General features: G+C 45.0%; 1 protein-coding gene across 1 annotated transcript in view; it reads right to left on the bottom strand.

The window, feature by feature from the left end:
- LOC132402321 (collagen alpha-1(XI) chain-like) overlaps positions 1–24,629 on the bottom strand; it is a 404,241-nt gene that overhangs the window by 178,622 nt on the left and 200,990 nt on the right. Inside the window, exons 20-26 of the mRNA XM_059985200.1 lie at positions 14,192–14,245; positions 12,480–12,524; positions 11,072–11,125; positions 10,695–10,739; positions 1,501–1,554; positions 530–574; positions 387–440 (exon numbers count right to left, since the gene is read on the bottom strand). Coding sequence (XP_059841183.1) covers positions 387–440; positions 530–574; positions 1,501–1,554; positions 10,695–10,739; positions 11,072–11,125; positions 12,480–12,524; positions 14,192–14,245 — 351 coding nt within the window. The remainder of the gene's footprint in view (positions 1–386; positions 441–529; positions 575–1,500; positions 1,555–10,694; positions 10,740–11,071; positions 11,126–12,479; positions 12,525–14,191; positions 14,246–24,629) is intronic.

Here is a 24,629-nt window from a genome sequence, read left to right as displayed (position 1 = left end):
CCTGTAAAGTCCGACATGTGTGGCCATTTTCGAGCAGCCCAAGACCCTTCTGTTCATCAGTTCTCTTGCCCTGCCATTTACCATATTCTTTTCTCTTACATTCAACCAGATGTTCCCAACCTCTTCCCCTGTAGGATACACTATTCACAATGTGTGTATCTGATGCATTTATCAGTGACAGAGGTAAGGAAGGATAGCCTGCCATTCACAGTGTGTGTATTTGATACTGTGCATTTATCAATAGGAATGGTGAGGAGTGTTCAACTGTTGTCTGTGGAAATGAGTGTGTCATAGTTTTCAAGTTTAACACCCAGATGAAGTTGTTCCGTCTGTCTGATCAATATACATCACCACCAGTTTTTGTCCGCAGAGGAAGGGTCACTCACCGGAGGTCCATCGGCTCCTCGAAGGCCTGGGAGACCAGCTTTTCCCTGAGGACCCTGTGGGGAGAACACCATGGACAAGTGTCAGAAAGTCCATGGCAGATACAAGCCAACCCGTCACCTCTGTTGTCCACTGCTGGCCTTACCTTTGTCCCTGGGGGTCCGATCGTGCCTTGAGGTCCGGGGAGACCCTGAACAAAGAGACAGGAAGGTTCTAGTCATGACGGGCTATTGGGAGCTCAGGTATGCAAGAATGTCTTTGAATTGCCCACACACAGAATGAGGAATGAATGGAAGGGAGGGAGGGAGGGAGGGAGAGAGAGAGGGCGAGGGATGTACAAGGAGGGAGAGAAGGATGGAGAGGGAGACAGACAGAGGGGGTGCGGGACAGAATGAGGGGAACTGAATGAAGGGAGAGTGAGTAATAGACAGAGGAAGTAGGGGGAAGGATAAATGGGCAGGGGAAAACAGGGATGAACATGGGGGTGAAGGGGGACTGACAGGAGGGAGGGGTGATGGATGAGTGAGATGGACAGAGGGGCAAAGGGGAATGGACAGGGGACAGAATTGAAGTAGGGAAGAGATGGGGAAGGGGGATAGATTGAGGGAGAGAAGGATGAATGTACGGAGGGTGCAAAGGATGAACAAAACAGAAGATGAATGGGGTGAGGCGTAAGGATAGACAGGGAGAAGGATGAGTGGGGGAGGGGGAAGGGTAATGAATGGGGAGAGGGAGGATGGAAGGGGGAGTGAGGGCAGATATCAGGCAATCATGCAGGACAAATACTGACACCAAATGCAGACCTGTCACTCGCCCACATTCACTACCTCCCCCAACACATTCCCACCTACCCACACTAACCCACACCACCCCCACCCCGCATCCACCATCATCATGATTCTCTCAGCTCCTCCTCTATCCATGACCCCAACACCTCACTTTCCCTTTACTCTTGAATTCTCCCTACCCTTAACTGACACCTAAGCCCTCACCGCACACCCTAACTCTCACCTTACCAGACAAAATCCCTATAACCTACGGCCTCCACCTCTTATCCCTTCCTTCACTCCCAACCCCTCCCCCAGCCATTCCCCTCTCTCTGTAGTTCACACTCACCTGGGGCCCTGGAATTCCCTGTTGCCCTGCAGGGCCCGGCTCGCCTTGAGATCCCTGGAGATTGAAGAATGTGAAGAGTGAGTGAAAGAGGAAAATGGCAAGGGAGAGGGAGTGGGGGAGGGGGAGGAGGTGGGAGAGAGAGGGAAGGGAAGTGGGAGGGTTGTGGGGGTGACAGAGAGGGAGGGCAATGGGCATTGGAGAGGAAGGAGATGGAAAGGGAGAGAGAGGGAAAGAGGGAGATAAAATCATTGTTTTGAAGCTGTCCCCAGTACAACAAACTCCCTTCCAGTCCCCTTTCTACCTTCCCATCACTCTGCTCTTCCCATTCCCATTGCCCCCCTCCAATACTCTTCCCCCCACTTCCCTTCGCTATCCCCTCCTTCCCCTGCAATCGCCATGAGTCCAAGGTGATGTGGTTAATCGGATGGTGACAGATGCTGTTGGCCAATCTGATCCTGATCTCACTGGATGTCTGTGACTAATGCCATTTTGCAAATGTTAGCGATATCAGTGATGCAAGTTCTTGATGCTGTGCACAGTGACAGAGGTTGGCTAGGCAGGGTATAAAACCAATAACTTTGTTTGATTTCCAGATAGATTAAAACTACATATCATGACAGAGAAGGGTGCAGACCCTGTGCTGGGGAAGTAACTTACTATAGTTGATACTGGAGGGTCAGCATGGACATAGTCATAGCGTTTACAGCATGGAACAGGCCCTTCAGCCCTATTCATCCATGTTAACCAATGTGCCCACCTGACTAGCCCCATACAGTGATCGAGTCAGAGAGCCATACAGCATGGATACAGATTCAGTTTCTGCTGACCATGGTCCCAGCCCAGCTAGTCGCAATTTCCTGCATTTGACTCATATCCCTTGACTGATCACAATTATTTTCAATCCCCGGCTTCTTTTAGGAGCTCAAGAATGAGTAAGGAACTGATTCTTCACTATCATTTATTTTAAAACTTAACCAAATTCACAGACAAAGTAATGGTGATACAAGGCAGATGAAAGACAAAAAAGAAAAAAAAATGCAATAGACTATATGGCATTTTGAAAATCTATCCCCTTATACTCAGAATGGCTGAAATTCCTTAGATAGAGATAAACCAATAAAGAGGCTACACAATTAAAATGTGTGTAGAATGTGCTAATATATTATTACCCAATTAAAAAATGAAAAAGTATATGAAACTGCTATACTGCCTTCCGCCAGTAAGTGGGGATGAACCACCACATTCTGAGAAAAAGACATGAGTTTGTTAAACAAACAAGAGAGAATCTACAGATGGTAGATATCCGAAGCAACATGCACAAAATGCTGAAAGAACTCAGCAGGTCTGATGGAAGGTCATGGCCCAAAATGTTGACTGTTTATTTTTTCCGTAGATGCTATGGATTAGCCTCCTCAGTTCCTTCAGCATTGTGTGTGTGTTGCTATGAGTTTGTTAAAGATACAACTACGTCAGCAAAAAGCTATGATTAAAACAAGATTTTAGACTTTTATTAATTTAGCTAATATTTTATAGAAAGTAGAAGTATAAAGAACAACTTTCTATCACCCTCTAAACCTGCACCCCACTCCACCTCACCCCACCTGACCTCACTAACCCCACCACCTCACCAAACCCCACCATGCCTACCCCACCTCACCCACTCCACCCAACCCCACCCCACTTCATTCATCCCACCAAACCTCACCCAACAACACCCCACCCATCCTGCCTCACCACACCCTCCACACCCACCCCATCTCACCCACCCCATCCCATCCCACCCCACCTTGCCCAACTCCATTCCACACTCCACATAATTATCTAAATGTTTCTTAAACAATTCTATTGTATCTGTCTCAACTACATATTCTGGTAACCTGTTCCATACACTCATCACCATCGTCTCTTTTAAATTTTTCCTTCACCCTAAACCTAAGCCCCCCCAGATTTGTCCTCCCCTACCCTGGGGAAAAGACCCTCATAACGTTATACTGTATTTATATGTAAGGTTGCCCATCATTCACCTGCATTTCGATGAATGAAGACCAGGCCAGACCAACACCTCCCTATCTCTCAGTCCTGGCAGGTTATCATAAATCCCCTTTCTACTCCCTCCATTTTAATAACCTTTCCTATTAGAGGAAAACCAAAACTGAACTTCCCTGTGAATCTTTTCTGCACCCTCCCAAGCTTAATCACATCTTTCCTAGAGTATGATGATCAAACGGATACACTGATCTCACCAACATCCTCTACAGCTCCCAAATAACTCCAGCGTCATTTTGCAGCCAGAGGAGTGAGCTGGGAGTAGAGTGAAGGCTTAAGGGCTTGGGCTCAATGGGCTTAGGCAGAAATGGGCAAGGCAAGGTAGGTTTAGGTTTCAATTTTTCCTGTTATTTTAGGAAAGGGGGAATTATGAGTGTGAGGGCAGCTTGTTGTTCTCGGTGTCGGATATGGGAGGTCCTGGAGTCTCCTAGCCTCAGGACGTCCACATCTGCGCCAGGTGCGCCAAGCTGCAGCTCCTAAGGGACCGAGTTAGGGAACTGGAGCTGCAGCTCGATGACCTTTGTCTGGTCAGGGAGAGTGAGGAGTTGATAGAGAGGAGTTATAGACAGGTGTCACACCAGGGCCACGGGAGGCAGACAAGTGGGTCACGGTTAGAAGGGGGAAGTCAGGTACTAGAGAGTACCCCAGTGGTTGTACCCCTTGACAATAAGTACTCCTGTTTGAGTACTGTTGGGGGGAAATTGTCTACCTGGAGGAAGCAACAGTGGCCGTGCCTCCGGCACAGAGTCCGCCCCTGTAGCTCAGAAGGTAGGGAAAGGAAGAGGAAGGCAGTAGTAATAGGGGACTCGATAGGGGGTCAGATAGGCGATTCTGTGGATGCAGTCAGGAGCCCCAGATGGTATTTTGCCTCCCTGGTGCCAGGGACCGGGATGTTCCTGATTGCGTCCAAGATATCCAGAAGTGGGAGGGTGAGGACCCAAAGGTTGTGGTACATATAGGTACCGATGACATAGGTAGGAAAAGTGAAGAGGTCCAGAAAGGAGAGTATAGGGAGTTAGGAAGAGAGTTGAGAAGAAGGACTGCAAAAGTAGTAATCTCGGGATTACTGCCTGTGCCACACGACAGTGAGAGTACAAATGGAATGAGGTGGAGGATAAATGTGTGGCTGAGGGATTGGAGCAGGGGGCAGGGATTCAGGTTTCTGGATCATTGGGACCTCTTTTGGGGCAGGTGTGACCTGTACAAAAGGACGGGTTGCACTTGAATCCCAGGGGTCCAATATCCTGGCGGGGAGATTTGCTAAGGCTGCTGTGGAGACTTTAAACTAGAATGGTTGGGGGGTGGGAATCAAATTGAAGAGACTAGGGGAGACAAGGTTAGTTCACAAATAGAGAAAGCTAGTAGACAGTGTGTGAGGGAGGATAGTTAGGTGATAGAGAAGTGAGCACTCAGACCAAAGATGTAGGGGAGAAAGAAGAAAAAGATAATAAAGTTGTTTGCACCGTTAGGGATAAACAGAGAGTAAGAGGTGGAGAATTTCTTAAATGCATCTATTTTAATGCTAGGAGCATTGTAAGAAAGGTGGATGAGCTTACAGCATGGATTGATACCTGGAACTATGATGTTGGAGCTATTAGTGAAACATGGTTGCAGGAGGGGTGTGATTGGCAACTAAATATTCCTGGATTTCATTGCTTCAGGTGTGACAGAATCGGAGGGGCAAGAGTGGGAGGTTGCATTGCTTGTCAGAGAAAATGTTACAGCAGTGCTTTGGCAGGATAGATTAGAGGGCTCGTCTAGGGAGACTATTTGGGTGGAATTGAGGAATGGGAATGGTGTAGTTACACTTACAGGGGTGTATTGTAGACCACCTAATGGGGAGCGAGAATTGGAGGAGCAAATTTGTAAGGAGATAGCAGATATCTGTATAAGCACAGGGTTGTGATTGTGGGAGATTTTAATTTTCCACACATAGACTGGGAAGCCCATTCTGTAAAAGGGCTGGATGGTTTGGAGTTTGTAAACTGTGTGCAGGATAGTTTTTTGCAGCAATGTATAGAGGTACCAACTAGAGAAGGGGCAGTGTTGGATCTCCTGTTAGGGAATGTATAGGTCAGATGACGGAGGTATGTGTTGGGGAGCACTTCAGGTCCAGTGATCACAATGCCATTAGTTTCAATATAATTATGGAGAAGGATAGTACTGGACCCAGGGTTGAGATTTTTGATTGGAGAAAGACTAACTTTGAGGAGATGCGAAAGGATTTAGATGGAGTGATTTGGGACAATTTGTTTTATGGGAAGGATGTAATAGAGAAATGGAGGTCATTTAAAGGTGAAATTTTGAGGGTACAGAATCTTTATGTTCCTGTGAAGTTGAAAGGAAAGGTTAAAAGTTTGAGGGAGCCATGGTTTTCAAGGGATATTGGAAACTTGGTTTGGAAAAAGAGAGAGATCTACAATAAATATATGCAGCATGGAGTAAATGAGGTGCTCAAAGAATGTGAAGAATTTAAAAAGAATCTTAATAAAGCAATTAGAAAAGCTAAAAAAAAGTATGAGTTTGCTTTGGCAAGTAAGGTGAAAATAAGTGCAAAGCATTTCTACAGTTATATTAATAGCAAAAGGATAGTGAGGGATAAAATTGGTCCCTTAGAGAATCAGAGTGGACAGCTATATGCAGAGCCAAAAGAGATGGGGGAGATTTTGAACAATTTCTTTTCTTCAGTATTCACTAAGGAGAAGGATATTGAATTGTGTAAGGTAGGAGAAACAAGTAGGGTAGTTATGAAAACTGATTATTAAAGAAGAGGAATCTCATGTAGATAGGGTGGTGAAGAAAGCTTTTGGTATGCTGGCCTTTGTAAATCAGAGCATTGAGTATAGGAGTTGGGATGTAACGTTAAAATTGTACAAGGCCTTGGTGAGGCCAAATTTGGAGTAATGTGTACAGTTCTGGTCATCAAGTTATAGGAAAGATGTCAACAAAATAGAAAGAGTACAGAGGAGATTTGCTAGAATGTTACCTGGGTTTCAGCACCTAAGTTACAGAGAGAGGTTGAACAAGTTAAGTCTTTATTCTTTGGAGCGTAGTAGGTTGAGGGGGGACTAGATAGAGGTATTTAAAATTATGAGGGGGATAGACAGAGTTGACGTGGATAAGATTTTTCCATTGAGAGTAAGGGAGATTCAAACAAGAGGACATGAGTTGAGAGTTAAGGAGCAAAAGTTTAGGGGTAACACGAGGGGGAACTTCTTTACTCAGAGAGTGGTAGCTGTGTGGAACAAGCTTTCAGTAGAAGTGGTAGAGGCAGGTTCGGTATTGTCATTTAAAGCAAAATTGGATAGGTATATGGACAAGAAAGGAATGGAGTGTTATGGGCTGAGTGCATGATCGCTGGGACTAGGTGAGAGTAAGCAGTCAGCACGGACTAGAAGGGCCGAGATGGCCTGTTTCCATGCTGTAATTGTTATATGATACAATCCCTAACTGATGGAGACCAGTGTTCTAAATACCTTGGATTTCAGCAAGGCATTTGACAATGTATCCCATGCAAGTCTTATTAAGGAAGTAAAGACGCATGGAATCCAAGGGGACATTGCTTTGTGGATCCAGAATTGGCTTGCCCACAGAAGGCAAAGAGTGGTTGTAGATGGGTCGTATTCTGCATGGAGGTTGGTCATCAGTTGTGTGCCTCAGGGATCTGTTCTGCGACCCTTACTCTTCGTGATTTTTATAAATGACCTGGATAAAAAAGTGGAGGGATGAGTTTGTAAATTTGCTGATGACAAAAAAAGTTGGGGGTGTTGTGGATAGTGTAGAGGGCTGTCCGAGGTTACAACAGGACATTGACAGGAGACAAAACTGGGCTTGGACTGAGAAGTGGCAGATGGAGTTCAACCCAGATAAGTGTGAGGTGGTTCATTTTGGTTGGTCAAATATGATGGCAGAATATATTATTAATGGTATGGCTCTTGGCAGTGTGGAGGATCAGAGGGATCTTGTGGTCCGAGTTGATAGGACGCTCACAGCAGCTGCACAGGTTGACTCTGGTTTAGAAGGCTTACGATGTATTGGCCTTCATTAATCGTGGAATTGAATTTAGCTGAGAGTTAATGTCGCTGGTCAGACCCCACTTGGAGTACTGTGCTCAGTTCTGGTCGCCTCACTACAGGAAGAATGTGGAAGCCATAGAAAGGGTGCAGAGGAGATTTACAAGGATGTTGACCTGATAGAGGTGTATAAGATGATGAGAGGCATTGATCGTGTGGATAATCAGGGGCTTTTTCCCAGGGCTGAAATGGTTGCCACAAGAGGACACAGGTTTAAGGTGCTGGGGAGAAGGTACAGAGGAGATGTCAGGGATGTTTTTTTTACACAGAGAGTGGTGACTGTGTGGAATGGGCTGTTGGCAACGGTGGTAGATGTGGATACAATAGGGTCTTTTAAGAGAATTTTGGATAGGTACATGGAGCTTAGAAAAATAGAGGGCTATGGGTCAGCCTAGTACTGTAATTTCTAAGGTAAGATTGTAAACTTACTAATGAAATTGGCTGTGTGGAAGAAGACAGAGAGTGGTAGTGGATGATTGCTTCTCAGACTGGAGGCCTGTGACTAACGGTGTGCCTCAGGGATCTGTGCTGGGAACATTGTTCTTTGTTGTCTATATCAATGATATAGATGATAATGTGGTAAATTGGATCAGCAAGTTTGCTGATGACATGAAGATTGGAGGTGTTGTGGACAGCGAGGAAGGATTTCAAAGCTTGCAGAGAGATCTGGACCAAATGGAAAAATGGGCCAGAAAATGGCAGAGGGAATTTAATGCAGACAAGTGTGAGGTGTTGCATTTTGGAAGGATAAATCAAGGTAGGACATTCACAGTAAATGGTAGGGCACTGAGGAGTGTGGAGGAACAAAGGGATCTGGGAGTTCAGATACATAATTCCCTTAAAGTGGCGTCACAGGTAGACAGGGTTGGAAAGAAGGCTTTTGGCATCCTGGCATTCATAAATCAAAGTATTGAGTGTAGGAGTTAGGATGTTATGGTGAAGTTGTATAAGACATTGGTGAGGCCAAATTTGGAGCATTGTTTGCAGTTCTGGTCACCTAACTATAGGAAGGATATCAGTAAGATTTAAAGAGTGCAGAGAAGATTTACTAGGATGTTGCCGGGTCTTCAGGAGTTTAGTTACAGAGAAAGATTGAACAATTTAGGACTTTATTCCTTGGAGCTGAGAAGAATGAGGGGGGATTTGATAAAGGTTTACAAAATTATGAGGGGTATAGACAGAGTAAATGCGAGTAGGCTCTTTCCACTTAGATTAGGGGAGATAAATATGAGAAAATGTGGCTTTAGGGTGAAAGGGGAAAGGTTTAGGGGGAGCATTAGGGGGAACTTCTTCACTCAAAGAGTGGTGGGAGTGTGGAATGAGCTGCCATCTGATGTGGTAAATGCAGGCTCACTCTTAAGTTTTAAGAATAAATTGGATAGATGGATGGGAGAGGTCTAGAGGGTTATGGACTAGGTGCAGGTCAATGGGACTAGAGGGATAAAGTTTCAGCACAGACTAGAAGGGCCGAATCATCTGTTTTATGTGCTGTCGTGTTTTTTGGTTCTATGTTCTATGGAAGGGACATGTTCAGCTCAACTTTGTGGGCCGAAGGGCCTGTATTGTGCTGTAGGTTTTCTATGTTTCTATGAATTTCTTTTGCCAGAAGTTGGCAAATCTGTGGAATTCTTTGCCACAGGCAACTGTGGCAGCCAAGTCTTTATGTATATTTAGGCAGGGGTTGATAGATTCTCGATTGGTCAGGGCATGAAAGGATATGAGGAAAAGGCCGGAGATTGGGACTGAGGGAAAAATTGGATCAGCCATGATGAAATAGTGAAGCAGACTTGATGGGCCAAATGGCCTAATTTTGTGCATTATTATTAGAAACACAGAAAACCTATAGCACAATACAGACCCTTCGGCCCACAAAGTTGTGCCGAACATGTCCCTACCTTAGAAATTACTAGGCTTATGGTCTTATTGTCATTCACTGTGAAAATGCTGCTCAGGTTTGACTTTCCAAAATGCAAAACCTCAGATTTATCTGGATAGAAACCTATCTGCCATTTCTCAATTCACAACCCCAGCTGATCAAAATCCCACCTGTTTTTTCATAACTTACTATACTGTCTACAACATGATCTATTTTAATGTCTAACCAGACCCGTACATTCAAATCCAAATCAATTACATAAACTACAAACAATAAAGGTGACATCACCAACCCCTGCAACACACAACTCGACACAGACCTCTAGTTTGAGAAACAATCCTCTACTTTCTACTATTGAATCTTGTATTGGACTTCTCTGTGTCTCCAGGATAGAGGAAGAAAAGGCTGAATGCAGAAAGGGAGTGGGAGAAGGGGAGGGGAAATAGTTCCGAGGGAGCGAGGGAGAAGAGCAGGAGAGGGGAGGGGAGGGGGAAGAGGTTAGATGTTAGTGACAGGAGGACAAAAGGAAGCAGTGCAGGGAAGAATAGGGGGATGGGTGGACAGAGGGAGGTACTGGGGAGAGTGCAGGCAATGTAGGGATGTGGTGAGGAGGGAGATTATGGAAGGTAAGAGGAAGGGAAAATGGAGAGAGAGAGAGAGGAAGAGAGAGACAGATGGAGAGAGGCTATAGGGAGAGGGGAGGGGGAGAAGGCAAAGGGGGTGAGGGAAAGAGGAGAGAGCGGGAGAAGGGAGAGGGGAAGATGGGAAATGGCAGAGGGGCAGAAGAAAAGATGAGAAACGTTGTGAGAGTTAACACAACAGGAACAAACATCTGCCTGAAAAACTGCTTCTTTCCAAGGGCTGTTGTGCAGCTGAATGCGCAACTACATCCCAGCTTTTGAGTGTTCTGAAATATCAAATCTCTTGTTGCCTGTAAACATGGGATTTTTTTTTAATTAGGCCGTACTGCAGGCACTAAATATCCATTTTGCACAGACTGGAGTAGCATCACAATCTCATTGTCTAGAGCAATGGCAATAAAGTTCTATTCAATTCTATTCTATTCTAACCCCTTAAATCACCAAGCTACAGACAGGGAGAAAGCGCTGGAAGTGAGGTTGGTGTGGATGGGTGACAAATGGTCAGTGTGTTTCCTATACTGTAGTAGCCTGTAAGGTCAGTGACCTGGACACACTCACCATGTTTCCTTTGGGCCCCTGAGGTCCATCCAAACCAGAAGGTCCCTGAAACAATGAAATGAATCAAACATTGCTTAATTCCTCAAACACTGGAAGGCATTTTGACACTGACTCACAACTTCTGGTTCTATAAACACAATTAAGTTAGGATGTCCACTCCACCCATCAGGCCTGTACTGGCTCTGTGAGAGTCTCCACCCAATCCCGCTCCTTGCTCCCTCCCCGGGTCCCTGGAACCTTTCCCCTCCCCCAAAACTCTACCTGGTGAACCCATTCCCACTGACCCACATCCACAGGGAACACCCTCCCCTCCCCTCTGCCCCCTCTCACAATCCAGCACTAGAAAGAGGTGATTCTGAGGCCAGTCTGGAACGTACAGGTTGTCCTGGAGGTCCGGGAGATCCTCGGGGCCCGAGAAGTCCTCTGGGACCCTGCAGAGAAAGATAGACGAGTTTCAAAGTGATTCCGTCAGCCTGAACTTCAACATCTCTCCTCAACTTCATTCCATGGGGAATCAGGGGAAATGGAAGCTTCCCCTCAGCCCACCCCTCAAGTCTGCGGGGTCTAGACCCTATCCCCCTTCTTGTCCCATCCCATTTCCTCGCAGACCTTTCCAGACAAAATTCATCCATCCCAATACTGAAAATCCTCAGCACTTGGAGAGCTGAATCCCAGAGTTGACCCCAAAGGTCATGCCCACTCAGGGAAGGAATCCCTCTTGACTCTGTCCCCTCCTGAGATGTCACTTCCTCATGTTGTTGCCTATACACTACATAACCCCGTTAGAACCTTCCTCCCACTCACTCCATTGTACAGTGCAGTCACATCAGCAGCTCCCGTCCTGTACCAGGGAGTGAGCTCACACCCCTGGAACTGACTGGTCAGCAAACCAACCTCTGCCAGCACAGGAAAAGACCACTCTGCCTGCCAAGCCTGTGTCGGCCCAGTTCTGATACATTTCTCCTTGTCTAGAATCTCTGTAGCTCCTGTCATACATCCTGCCATGGCCTGGAGGAGTCTGCATTTAATAATCGCGCCAGGTGGTAGAGGTGCTCACCTCTCAGTGCGCCTGAAAGGGCTGCCCCACAGGCTCTGGACATACTTCAGCCCCACACTCCTTATCTCTTGGCCTGGTGCAGAGGGGCAAGGGCCATTTGGGGAACTTCCTCATCTGTCCAAGGTGACCATATCCAGGTCTCAGTCATGGGTCAAGAGTTCCATCCAAGCTGAGTACCTGCCCCTTTTCTGAGGAGATGGCTGAGTCACTAGAAAGGGAGAGCATGTTGTGCCCTCAGGCTCGTCCCAGGGGAGCTGGGCATCACAGAGCTGCACTGCTCAGTTGCTTTTCATTTTAAAATGTTGTAAATTTGCAAAAAAGGTTACCTACTTTTATAAAAAGCTTTAGTTGACCCAACTCCCAGGGTCTCACTGTGGTGGAGATACTCTTCCCCACTCTGTGTCCCATCTGCCCTTCCCCTCCATCTTATTCTCTGGTGACTGGCCCTCCACACGCAATGATCCTGTTGGATTCCTTCACCTTCCCAGCTCTTACATCCTCTCCCCAAGGCTGAGTCACTCAACCGAGGGACTAAATATCAACATTCGCCACCCACATACACCCATACAGGCTGGGCTCACAGATGCTCAGTGATCTGGCAATGGCCCAGCCACATAGGTCACCATGGTTTGTTCAACCTTCATCCTCTGTGGACTCTCGACGAGGCCCAGGACCCCATTTCCCTGACCCACCATCTGAGATCCATACTTCAGAAATGGCCAACTTACAGCTTCTCCAGGTAATCCTCGGGGCCCGAGCTCACCATCATCTCCCTGGAAAATAAATGCAAAATAAGGTGGCTGAGTGGTGGGGAGAACTGATCAAAGGAAGACCTTTGAAACAACACACACAAAATGCCAGAGGAACTCAGCAGGCCAGGCAACATCTCCGGAAAAGAATAAACAGTTGATAATTTGGGTTGAGACCCCTCATCAGGACTGGAAAGGAAGAGGAGAGTTCAGAGTAAGAATTGGGGGTGGGTATAAGAAGTACAAGGTGATAGGTGAAACTGGGAGAAGGGGAGGGATGAAGTAAAGAGCTGGGATGTTGATTGGTGAAAGAGGTACAGGGCTGTCAGAGGGAGAATATGATAGGAGAGGACAGAAGACTAGAGAAGAAAGAGAAGGGGAGGAGCATCAGAGGGAGGTGATGGGCAGGTAAGGAGATAAGGTGAGAGAGAGAAACAGGAATGGAGAATGGTGAAGCAGAGTGGGCGGGGGGAGAGTTACCAGAAGTTCAAGAAATCAATGTTCATGCCATCAGGTTGGAGGCTACCCAGATGGAATATAATGTGCTTCTCCGGCCTGAGTGTGGTCTCATCATGGCAGTAGAGATGTCCATAACTAACATGTCAAAATGGGAATGAGAAGTAGAATTAAAATGAGTGGCCACCAGGAGATCCGGTTTTTCCCTGGTGAATCAACAAAGGTGCTTAGCAAAAAGGACTCCCAATCTACTTCAGATCTCACTGATATACAGGAGGCCAAACCGGTATCACCAGATACAGCAGAGATCCCAGCAGACTCACAGGTGAAGTGTCGCTTCACTTGGAAGGACTGTTAGGGCCCTGAATGGTGTTGAGGGAAGATGTGCCAGGACAGAGATCAGTGGGGAGGTTTGAGTGGACAAGGGAGTCACGTAGGAAGTGATCCCTGTAGAAAGTGAAGATAAGGATAGATGTGCTTGATGGTGGGATCCCTTTGGAGATGGCTGAAGTTATGGGGAATTATGTGCTGGAGCTGAAGCTAGTATGGTAGTATGTTGGGATAAGAGGAACCCTATCTCTGGTTGGGTGGCAGGTGAGGACAAGAGGAACCCCATCCCTGATATCGCAGCAGAAGAATGGGGTAAGGGCAAATGTGCACAAAATGGAAGAGATGAGGGTGAAGACAGCATTGATGATGGAGGAAGGGAAACCCATTTCTCTGAAGGAAGAGGACATCTCAGTAGTTAGGGAATGAAAAGCCTCATCCTGAGAACAGATGCAGCAGAGCCTGAGGAATTGAGAAAAGGGGATGGCATTGTTACAAATGACAGGTGGAGGGTGAGAGGTATAGTCCAGATAGCTGTGAGAGGCAGTAGGTTTATAAAAAGTATCAGTAGATAGACTGATGGAGACAGAGTGATTGAGAAAGGGGAGGGAGGTGTCAGAAATGATCCAAGTAAATTTGAGGGCAGGGTGGAAGCTAGAGGCAAAGTTGATAAAGTCGATGAGCTCCAATGTAGTCATCAATGTAGCAAGGGAAGTGTTGGGGAGCAATGCTGGTGCAGGCTTGGAACATGGACAGGAACAAAGACAGGAATAGCTGGGACCATGTGATTTCCTATGGCTACAGCTTTGGTTTGAAACCTGCTGAGCTCCTCAGTATTTTATGTGCATTGCGTTGGATTTCCAGCATTTGCAGATTTTCTCATGTGGAAGACCTTTGAGATGACTTACCCTGACACCATCTTCACCCGGTGCCCCTGGGGAGCCCTGAGGTCCTGTCTCACCCTGTGTGAATGGAAAAACAATAGATCAGCGTACAGAATCCCTGCAAGTTCTAGCACAAATTTGCTTTGTGCTAAATTAATTGAAAGGAAATGGCAGTGAGGGAGTTCATTCAGACCAGCAGGAATAACTTGTGGTTAACAAACCTACATCTACAAAGCCAGGATTTTACACACATTTGACAAGGTACTTGAGAGATAATTAACATGGAGAGAAACAACCAAACAGTAAACAGTCAACATAGTGCAAAACCTAGGATGCATTCTTCCCGCTGTCAATCAACTCTCCCCTGCCTCATTCCACATTCTCACCACCCTCCGTTAAGAAGTTGCCCCTCATGTTCCCCTTAAACATTTCACCTTTTACCCTTAATCCATGACCTCTCGTAGTTTTACCAACCTCAATGTTAAAAGCCTGCTTGTATTTAACCTGTCTGTTCCCCTCATATTTCTATATACCTCCATCAAATCTCCTCTCGGTCTTCTACATTCTAGGGACAAAAGACATAACCTATTCATTCTTTCCCTATAACTCAGGTCCTTGTCCAGCAACATCCTTGTAAATTTTCTCTGCACTCTTTCAATCTTATTTACATCTTTCCTGTAGGTAGGTGACCAAAACTGCAGACAGTACTCCAAATTAGGCCTCACCAAGATAGAGTCATAGAAAAGGCCAGCACAGAAACAGGCCTTTTGGCCCACATAGTCCATGCTGAGCCATTTAAACTACCTACTCCCAATGAGCTGCATTGGGACCACAGCCCTCCATAACTCTACTGTCCATGTATTGAACCTATCCAAACTTCTGTTAATTTTAAAAAATGATCTTGCATGCACCACTTATGCTGGCAACTCGGCCCACACTCTCACCGCCCTCTGAGTGAAGAAGTTACCCCTAAGTTCCCCTTAAACTTCTCACCTTTCACTCTTAACCCATGACTTCTAGTTGTAGTGCAACCCAAGCTCAGTGGAAACATCTTATACAATCTCATACTCAGTACACTGATTCATGAAGGCCAATATGCCACAAGCTTTCTTTAACACCCTAGCTGTGTAAAGTGTAAGACCTAGATTGGCTGGTCTTCACAAACTGTAACACCTCACACTTGTCAGCATTAAATTCTATCTGCCATTTTTCAGCCTTTTTTTTCCAACTGGTCAAGATCCAACTGCAAGCTCGACAGTCTCCTCGCTGTCCAATACACCCCCAATCTTGATTGATTGTTATCTACAAATTTGCTGATCTGGTTAACCGCATTATCGCCCAGATCATTGTTATAGATGACAAACAGCAATGAATGGTGCTGATCCCTGCGGCACACCTCTAGACACAGGCCTCCAGTAAGAGAAGCAACCATCTACTACCACTGTCTGCTTGGAAATAGGTAGCAGGGGGATGTCAGGGTTAAGTTTTTCACACAGAGAGTGGTGGGTGTGTGGAATGTACTGCCAGTGATGGTGGTGGAGGTGGATACAATTGGGTCTCTTCAGAGATTCTTAGATAGGTACATGGAGCTTAGAAAAATAGAGGGCTATGTGGTAAGGAAATTCTAGGCAGTTTCTAGAGTAGGTTGCATGGTCAGCTCAACATTGTGGACCAAAGAGCCAGTAATTCAAGATTCAAGATTCAAAAACTTTATTGTCATTCCAACCATACATCAGCTTTGCAGGGCAGAATGAGACAGCGTTTCCCAGAGGCAAGTGCAATCATAACATAACAAACGCAACAAATAGTAAGCACAGCAATAAATAGTAAAACACAACAGCCACATGTCAGTTAAAATCAAGTTATAAGTGTCCAGTGCAAGTTAAAAGTGCTGTATATTTCTATGTTCCATGGACCATCAACCTTCTTGACCAACGTCCCATGCAGGATCTTGTCAAAGGCCTTGCTAAAAAGAATATTGACAATATCCACTGTGATGCCCTCATTAACTTTCCTGGTAACTTCCTCAAAAAACTCTATAATTTTGGTTAGACATGACTTACCACACACAAAGCCATACTATTCCTAATCAGTCCCTGTCTATCTAAATACTTAGCCTGATCTCAGTAATAGGAAAGATATTGGAGTCAATTGTTAAGTTTGAGGTTATGGAAGACTTGGTGATGCAGGACAAGATAGGCATATTTTCTTTAAGGGAAAACTCTTGCCTGATGAACCTGGTGGAATTCTTTGAGGAGATTACAAGTAGGATTGATAAAGGGTTGTATATTTGGACTTTCAAAAGGCTTTTGACAAGGTGTCACATATGAGGCTGCTTACCAAGTTAAGACCTATGGTTTTACAGGAAAGTTACTGGCATGGTTAGAACACCGGCTGATTGGTAGGAGGCAGTGAGTAGGATCCTTTTCTGGTTGTCTGCCAGTGACTAGTTGTGTTCCGCAGGGGTCGGTGTTGGGACCACTTATTTTTATGCTGTATATAAATGATTTAGATGATGGAACAGATGGCTTTGTTGCCAAGTTTACAGATGATACAAAGATTGGTGGACGGCCAGGTAGTGTTGAGGAAACAAGTAGGATGTAGAAGGACTTAGACAGATTTGTAGAATGGGCAAGAAAGTGGCAAATGAAATACAATGTTGGAAAATGCATGGTCATGCACTTCCGTAATAGAAATAAATGTGTTCTAAATGAGGAGAAAATCCAAAAATCTGAGATGCAAAGGGACTTGGGAATCCTTGTGCAGAACACCCTGAAGGTTAACTTGCAGGTTGAGATGCTGCTGAGGAAGGCAAATGCAATGTTACAATTCATTTCAAGAGGCCTAGAATCCAAGAGCAGGGATGTGATGCTGAGGCTTTATAAGCCACTGCTAAGGCCTCATCTTGAATATTGTGAAAAGCTTTGGGCTTTTCATCTAAGAAAAGATGTGTTGGCATTGTGGAGGGTTCAGAGGAGGTTCACAAGGATGATTCTGGGAATTAAAAGATTATCATATGAGGAACGTTTGTTGGCTCTAAGCCTGTACTCACTAGATTTTAGAAGATTGAGGGGGAATTTCATTGAAACCTTTCAAATATTGAAAGGCCTAGATAGAGTAGATGTGAAAAGGATGTTTCCCATGGTGGGAGAGTCTAGGACAAGAGGGCACAATCTCAAGATAGAGGGGTGTCTATTTCAAAACAGAAATACAGAGTAATTTCTTTAGCCAGAGTGGTGAATTTGAGGAATTTGTTACCACAGGCAGCTGTGGTGGCCAGATCGTTGGGTATATTTAAGGCAGAGATTAATAGGTTCTTCATTGGACACAGCATCAAAGGATTTGGGGAGAAGGCCAGGAATCAGGGTTGAGCAGGAGAACAAAAAGGATCATCCATGATTGAATGGCAAAGTAGAGTCGATGGGCCAGATAGCCTAGTTCTGCTCCTATGTTTTATGGTCTCGTCCTTCACTTTTTCTACTAGGTAGTACTTTTTCTACTACCTCATGCCCTCTTTTAGCCTTCTTGATTTTCTTCTTAAGTGTTCTCTTGCATTTCTTATACTTAAGTACCTCTTTTGTTCCTACCTGCCTATACCTGCTATGCACTTCCTTCTTTTTCTTAACCAGGCTTCACTATCTCTTGAAAAACAGTTATCTAAACCTGTTATCTTTGTCTTTTATTCTACCATGAACATACAAACTCTGTACTCACAAAATTTCCCTTTTGAAGCTTTCCATTTACCAAGTATACTTTTGCCAGAAAATAACCAATCCCAACCCACACATGCCAGATCCTTCCAATCCCACCAAAATTGGCCTGACTCCAACTTAGAATTTCAATCCAAGAACCAGACCTATCCTTTTCCATAATTATCTTGAAGCTAGTAGCATTATGATCGCTAGATGCAAAGTGTTCCTCTACACAACTTTCTGTTACTTGTCCTATCTCATTCCCTGATAGGAGATCTAGTATTGCACGCTCTCTAGTTGGAGTTTCTGTGATTAAGATTAAAGAAACCTTCCTGAACACCTTTGACAAATTCTTGTATTCAGGAAAGTTTCCTTAATCAGTACATAAAAGTTCCATCAAGAGAAAGGTTTTCATAAATTCTATTGTACTTCTTTATTTTCCTGTTAATGCCTGCAAGAAAATGAATCTCAGTGTAGTATATGGCAACATATATATAGTCTAATATTAAAATTTCTTGATTTAACTTGACTTTGACCATGTGTGGATCTGTGGGACAGTGGGAAGTGGTACCAGCTCACAGCTCCTATGAACTGGGTTCAATCCTGACCTCAGGTGTTGGTCCTTGGAATTATTCAGTCTCTCTAATCTCTCCTTATTACTGAAGCCTTCACAGCAGTTCTTAAGGAATGATGGAACTGCTTGCATTGGCTGTTGGTTTGCAGGTGTTGCACCATGGTGTGATGAAGCCTAATGCCAAGGCTCTGGGCCACCTCAGCCCAGAGGTCTGAAATGAATTGGGGACCTTGGTCTGAAGAAATATCAAATAGGGTGCCAAACTGAGTAACCCAAGTGCTGATGAATACCCGAGCCACATCTGCGATTGTCATCAATGCTAGAAGGATGACATTATTTTTCCCCTTGATGTTTTGTACTTCATTTGTTAACTTGGATATGTAGGCCAGGTGGCATTGCTGCTGTGCAGACCAAGGATCTGATATTTTGGTCATTATGTACACAAGGGATGGCCTTGTGTACACAATGTTGTGAAATGGCAACCCTCTATAGAAGAAAACAAAAATGACAGATAGCCAGATGGAGACTGAGAAGCTCACAGTGAAAGATGCTGTACTTCCTTTCAGGAGGATGGAGCTGCCGGCAGAAGAAAGTGAGCAGCCACCACACACCTCCGACCAGCACCCACAGCGTAGTCTGAGACGTCAGTTGTAACAGCTATGGATTGTTGGGGAGCTGGTGCACCAGAAGGGTTGCATTAGAAAGAGCTTGTTTAGTGTCATCATATAGACAATAGACAATAGACAATAGGTGCAGAAGTAGACCATTCGGCCCCTCGAGTCTGCACCGCCATTCTGAGATCATGGCTGATCATTCACTATCAATACCCAGTCCCTGCCTTGTCCCCATATCCCTTGATTCCCCTATCCATCAGATATCTATCTAGCTCCACTGACCAGTCAAGCATGTGATTAGGGACATTGACTTCAAGCTCACTATACAAGGGAAGCATAAGTTCAGCAGCACACGGAACAAAGGATGTTAGCGGTGTGGGGTGGTGGGAAATCCATAACAGTAGATATTTTCAATGAGAAGGGTTTTACACCTTCTGTGGAGATGTGACGGTCAAGAAAGTCAATGGTTGTCAACCCTAACTGGCGTTTAGCAAGTTTATAATCAACCTGTGTTAGCTTAAGTGTGTGGAGATGAGATACGTGTTCAGATTTGGATGTACTGGTGACAAGCATGTCATCCAGGTGAACAAAAAGAAATTCTAAGTCTTTTAATAGAGTCCATCAACTGTTGGAAAGTCTGTGATGCATTTTACACTCCAAATGGCATGTGCAGAAACTTAAAAATGCCAAACAGGGTTATCACAGCCATTTTGGGAATGTTCTCAGAGCACATTCTCAGAATAAGGCATTTGATAAGCTTCCCCATGCCAGGCTCATTCAGAAAGAAATGAGGCATGGGATCCAAGCAGATCTTGCCTCATGGATCCAGAATAGGCTTGACTACCAAAAGCAAAAGGTGGTTGTAGATTATTCGTATTCTGCATGGAGGTTGGTGACCAGTGGTGTTACACAGGGACCTGATCTGTGACCTCTCCTCTTTGTGATTTTTATAAATGATCTGGATGAAGAAGTAGAAGGGTGGGTTAGTAAGTTTGATGATGATACGAAAGTTGGGAGCGTTGTGGATAGTCTGGAGGGTTGTCAGAAGTTACAACGGGACATCGCTAGGATGCAGAACTGGGCTGAGAAGTGGCACTTAAGTGTGAAGTAGTTCATTTTGGTAGGTCAAATTTGAAGACAGAATATAATATTAATGGTAAGACTTAAGGCAGTATGGAGGATCAGCGAGATCTTGGGGTCTATGTCCATGGCACACTCAAAGCTGTTGTGCAGGTTGACTGTGTGGTTAAGAAGGTGTATGGTGTGTTGGCCTTTATCAAACATGGGAATGAGTTCAAGAGCCATGAGGTAATGTTACAGATATACAAGACCTTAGTTAGACCGACTTGGAGTACTGTGTTCAGTTCTGGTCACCTCACTACAGAAAGGATGTGGATAGTATAGAGAAAGTGCAGAGGAGATTTACAAGGATGTTGCCTGGATTGGGGAGCATACCTTATGAGAATAGGTTGCATGAACTTGGCCTTTTCTCCTTGGAGCGGTGGAGGATGAGAGGTGACCTGATAGAGGTGTATAAGTTGATGAGGGACATTGATCATGTAGTTAGCTGGAGGCTTTTTCCCTGGGCTGAAATAGCTAACACAGGTTAGGCATAGTTTTAAGGTGTTTGGAAGTAGATACAAGGGAGTGTCAGAGGTAAGCTTTTCACACAGAGAATGGTGGGTGCATGGAATGCACTGCCAGTGAAGGTGATAGACGCGGACACGATAGCATCTTTTAAGAGACTCTTAGATAGGTATATGGAGCTTAGAAAAATAGAGGGTTATGTGGTAGGGTAATTCTAGGCAGTTTCTAGAGTAGATTACATGGTTGGAACAATATTGGGGCCAAAGGGCCTGCAATGTGCTGTAGATTCTCTATGTTTCTGTGTTCACACAGGCACATGATGGTAGCCCCTAAGTTGACTTTGGCAATGGTGATTTCCACATTGGTGGTAACCACCATTGGACTTAGAGATCATATGGAAGGGTGCAGCCCAGGAGCTATTCGACCTGTGTACAATGCAAATTCTTTCAAATTTTGGAGAACTCACCTTTTGCAGTTGTCAGCTTTTCTGGGTCCAGTCTATGTGTGCGGCATGGACTGGTGGGCCAGTTGTGGAAATGTGATGCTCAACTCCATGTTTTGTGACTTTCGTGCATGTGCTTGACAGAGTTGTTTTGGGGAACTTACTGGGGGAACAGGGTAACAACTCAAAGGTCTTGACATCCACAAAATGGCAGATCTTAAAAATCAACCAACAGTCCTTGGGAACACAGGAAATCTGCGCCAAACAGCGGTCTAGCCCCTTCAGCCAGGACAAAGTCCCATGTGTAACGTCGCCCACTGAAGCAGAACGTCCCCTGTCGTGTCCTGTAAGTCTGGATCCTGCTCCCGTTGACGGCCTCCCATGAGGTTTTGTCACTCTTTGCCTTCTCATCAATAGGTGATGCCAATAATAGACAATAGGTGCAGAAGTAGACCATTCGGCCCCTCGAGTCTGCACCGCCATTCTGAGATCATGGCTGATCATTCACCATCAATACCCAGTCCCTGCCTTGTCCCCATATCCCTTGATTCCCCTATCCATCAGATATCTATCTAGCTCCTTCTTGAAAGCATCCAGAGAATTGGCCTCCACCGTCTTCCGAGGTAGTGCATTCCACACCTGCACAACTCTCTGGGAGAAGAAGCTCTTCCTCAACTCTGTTTTAAATAACTGACCTCTTATTCTCAATCCATGCCCTCTGGTACTGGACTCTCCCAACATCTGGAACATATTTCCTGCCTCAATCCTATCAAATCCTTTAATTATCTTAAACGTTTCAATCAGATCCCCTCTCAATCTCCTCAATTCCAGCGTGTACAAGCCCAATCTCTCCAATCTCTCTGCGTAAGACAGCCCTGCCATCCCAGGAATCAACCCAGTGAATCTACGCTGCACTTCCTCAACTGCCAGAACATCCTTCCTTAAACCTGGAGACCAAAACTGGACACAATATTCCAGGTATGGTCTCACCAGGGCCCTGTACAAATGCAAAAGGACATCCTTGCTCTTGTATTCAATTCCCCTTGTAACAAAGGCCAACATTCCATTTGCCCTCTTCACTGCCTGTTGCACTTGCTCATTCACCTTCATTGACTGGTGAACTAGGACTCCTAGGTCTCTTTGCATTTCTCCCTTACCTAACTCTACACCGTTCAGACAATACTCTGCCCTCTTGATCCTGCTTCCAAAGTGGATAACTTCACATTTATTCACATTGAATGACATCTGCCAAGTATCTGCCCACTCACCCAGCCTATCCAAGTCTCCCTGTATTCTCCTAACGTCCTCTTCGCATGTCACACTGCCACCCAGTTTAGTATCGTCAGCAAACTTGCTGATATAGTTTTCAATGCCCTCATCTAAATCATTGACATAAATCGTAAAGAGCTGTGGTCCCGGTACAGAGCCCTGTGGTACCCCACTAGTCACCTCCAGCCAGTCCGAGAAACACCCATTCACTGCTACTCTTTGCTTTCTATCTGCCAACCAGTTTTCTATCCATGTTGAAACCCTGCCCCCAATGCCATGAGCTCTGATTTTACTCACCAATCTCCTATGTGGCACCTTATCGAATGCCTTCTGAAAATCTAGGTATACACCATCCACTGGCTTACCCTCGTCTAACATCCTTGTTACACCCTCAAAAAACTCCAACAGATTAGTCAAGCATGATTTGCCCTTGGTAAATCCATGCTGGCTCGGCCTAATCCTATTTCTGCCATCTAGATATGCCACTATTTCGTCCTTAATAATGGACTCAAGCATCTTCCCCACGACTGACGTTAGGCTAACAGGGCGATAGTTCTCCGTTTTCTCCTTCCCTCCTTTCTTGAAAAGTGGGATAACATTAGCCACTCTCCAGGAACTGATCCTGAATCTAAGGAACATTGGAAAATGATTACCAATGCATCCGCAATTTCCTGAGCCACCTCTTTTAGAACCCTCGGATGCAGACCATCTGGACCCGGGGATTTATTAGCCTTCAGTCCTACCAGTCTACTCATCACAGTTTCTTTCCTAATGTCAATCTGTCTCAATTCCTCTGATATCTTATGACTCTGGCCCATCCATACATCTGGAAGATTGCTTGTGTAATAGTACACTTGTGTAATTGCTTGTGCAATAGTACACTCACTTGAACACCTGCGCTACACAGGACACATAGCCCTGAAAGGGTGTCTGTAATGAACAGTAAACAACCCTGGCAGCTGGAACCCACAGTGTTCACAGATCTCTGCTGGCCTGATCCGTTGGCACTATTGAAGCTGCAAGGCAGTTGGCACTTCCTAGCATTTGTACCAAAGAGAGCATAGTAGAAACACTGACCTGGCATTGTCTGTTTGGAGGCTTTGCTGACCGGGCTTATTGAGGCAGGGAAAGTGGTCCATTTTAGCAAGCTCCCTATAGTCCTTCACTGGTGCATTAGTGAAGTCTATGTGAACTTGACCAGACATTTGCTGAATGAAGAGTTCTTGAAAAATAAAAAAATGATGGTGATTTCCCAGGAACATGTGGTTCATTCTGACAGCTTGAAGAGGAACTGTTTGGCGCACTCAGACTCTAATAGTCCAAAGGTCTGTAAAAGGTGAGTTTTCTGCGAACAGCATTTATTGTGTTCAGGCGGGTGTTGAATAAGACCCACCACTCTCACAGTTGTGGAACTGCTGAGTGACATTACCACATGGAAATATTTGGCATTGTTAGCAGAGATTTCTTACAGCATGAACTGGGCCTCAGCTTGTACAAACCGAGTGATGGCATTTTACTCCCAAAGTTCTGGCAGTTTCAAAATGACTGCATTGGCTGACACATTCAATAACTCTGGAATCATCCTAGAGCATCAGGGTTACTAGTGTAGGTTTTCACAAATGAAAAAACATGAGGCATTTTATGTTAAGAGAAACCATAACAACTCATGTATTGTACTCCAAACCTGAACTTCACATAATTACGGCCATCTGGCAAAAGGCACCGAAGCATTCTGGCTCACAACCAGACTATGTAACAGTTTCTTCCCCCAAGCCATCAGACTCCTCAATATCCAGAGCCTGGACTGACACCAACCTAATGCCCTCTACTGCACCTATTGTCTTGATTATTATTTATTGTAATGCCTGCACTGTTTTGTGCACTTTATGCAGTCCTGTGTAGGTCTGTAGTCTAGTGTAGTTTTTGTGTTGTTTTATGCAGTTCAGTGTAGCTTTTTGTATTGTTTCATGTAGCACCATGGTTCTGGAGGAACTTTGTTTCATTTTTACTGTGTACTGTACCAGCAGTTATGGTCGAAATGACAATAAAAAATGACTTGACTTGACTTACGTCATAACGTCAGACCAGCCTCTTAAAGTGAACCTCAACAATGTCAGTGGTTGTGAATGATGTAGGTGTCCATAATTACATTACCCTACAGTATAACTGCTTCATCTTCAGAAGACACAATGTGAGCTTATGTCCTCAGTAACATGGGGGACCTCAGGAAACATACTAAAGTACACCATCTGTCTCTGCGGAACATGATATTCCTGTAGTTTGG

This window comes from Hypanus sabinus, chromosome 11, assembly GCF_030144855.1.
Source record: "Hypanus sabinus isolate sHypSab1 chromosome 11, sHypSab1.hap1, whole genome shotgun sequence".
NCBI classification, from domain to species: Eukaryota; Metazoa; Chordata; class Chondrichthyes; order Myliobatiformes; family Dasyatidae; genus Hypanus; species Hypanus sabinus.
The sequence above is the reverse complement of the archived record's forward strand: the minus strand, read 5'-3'. Positions and strand labels throughout refer to the sequence as shown.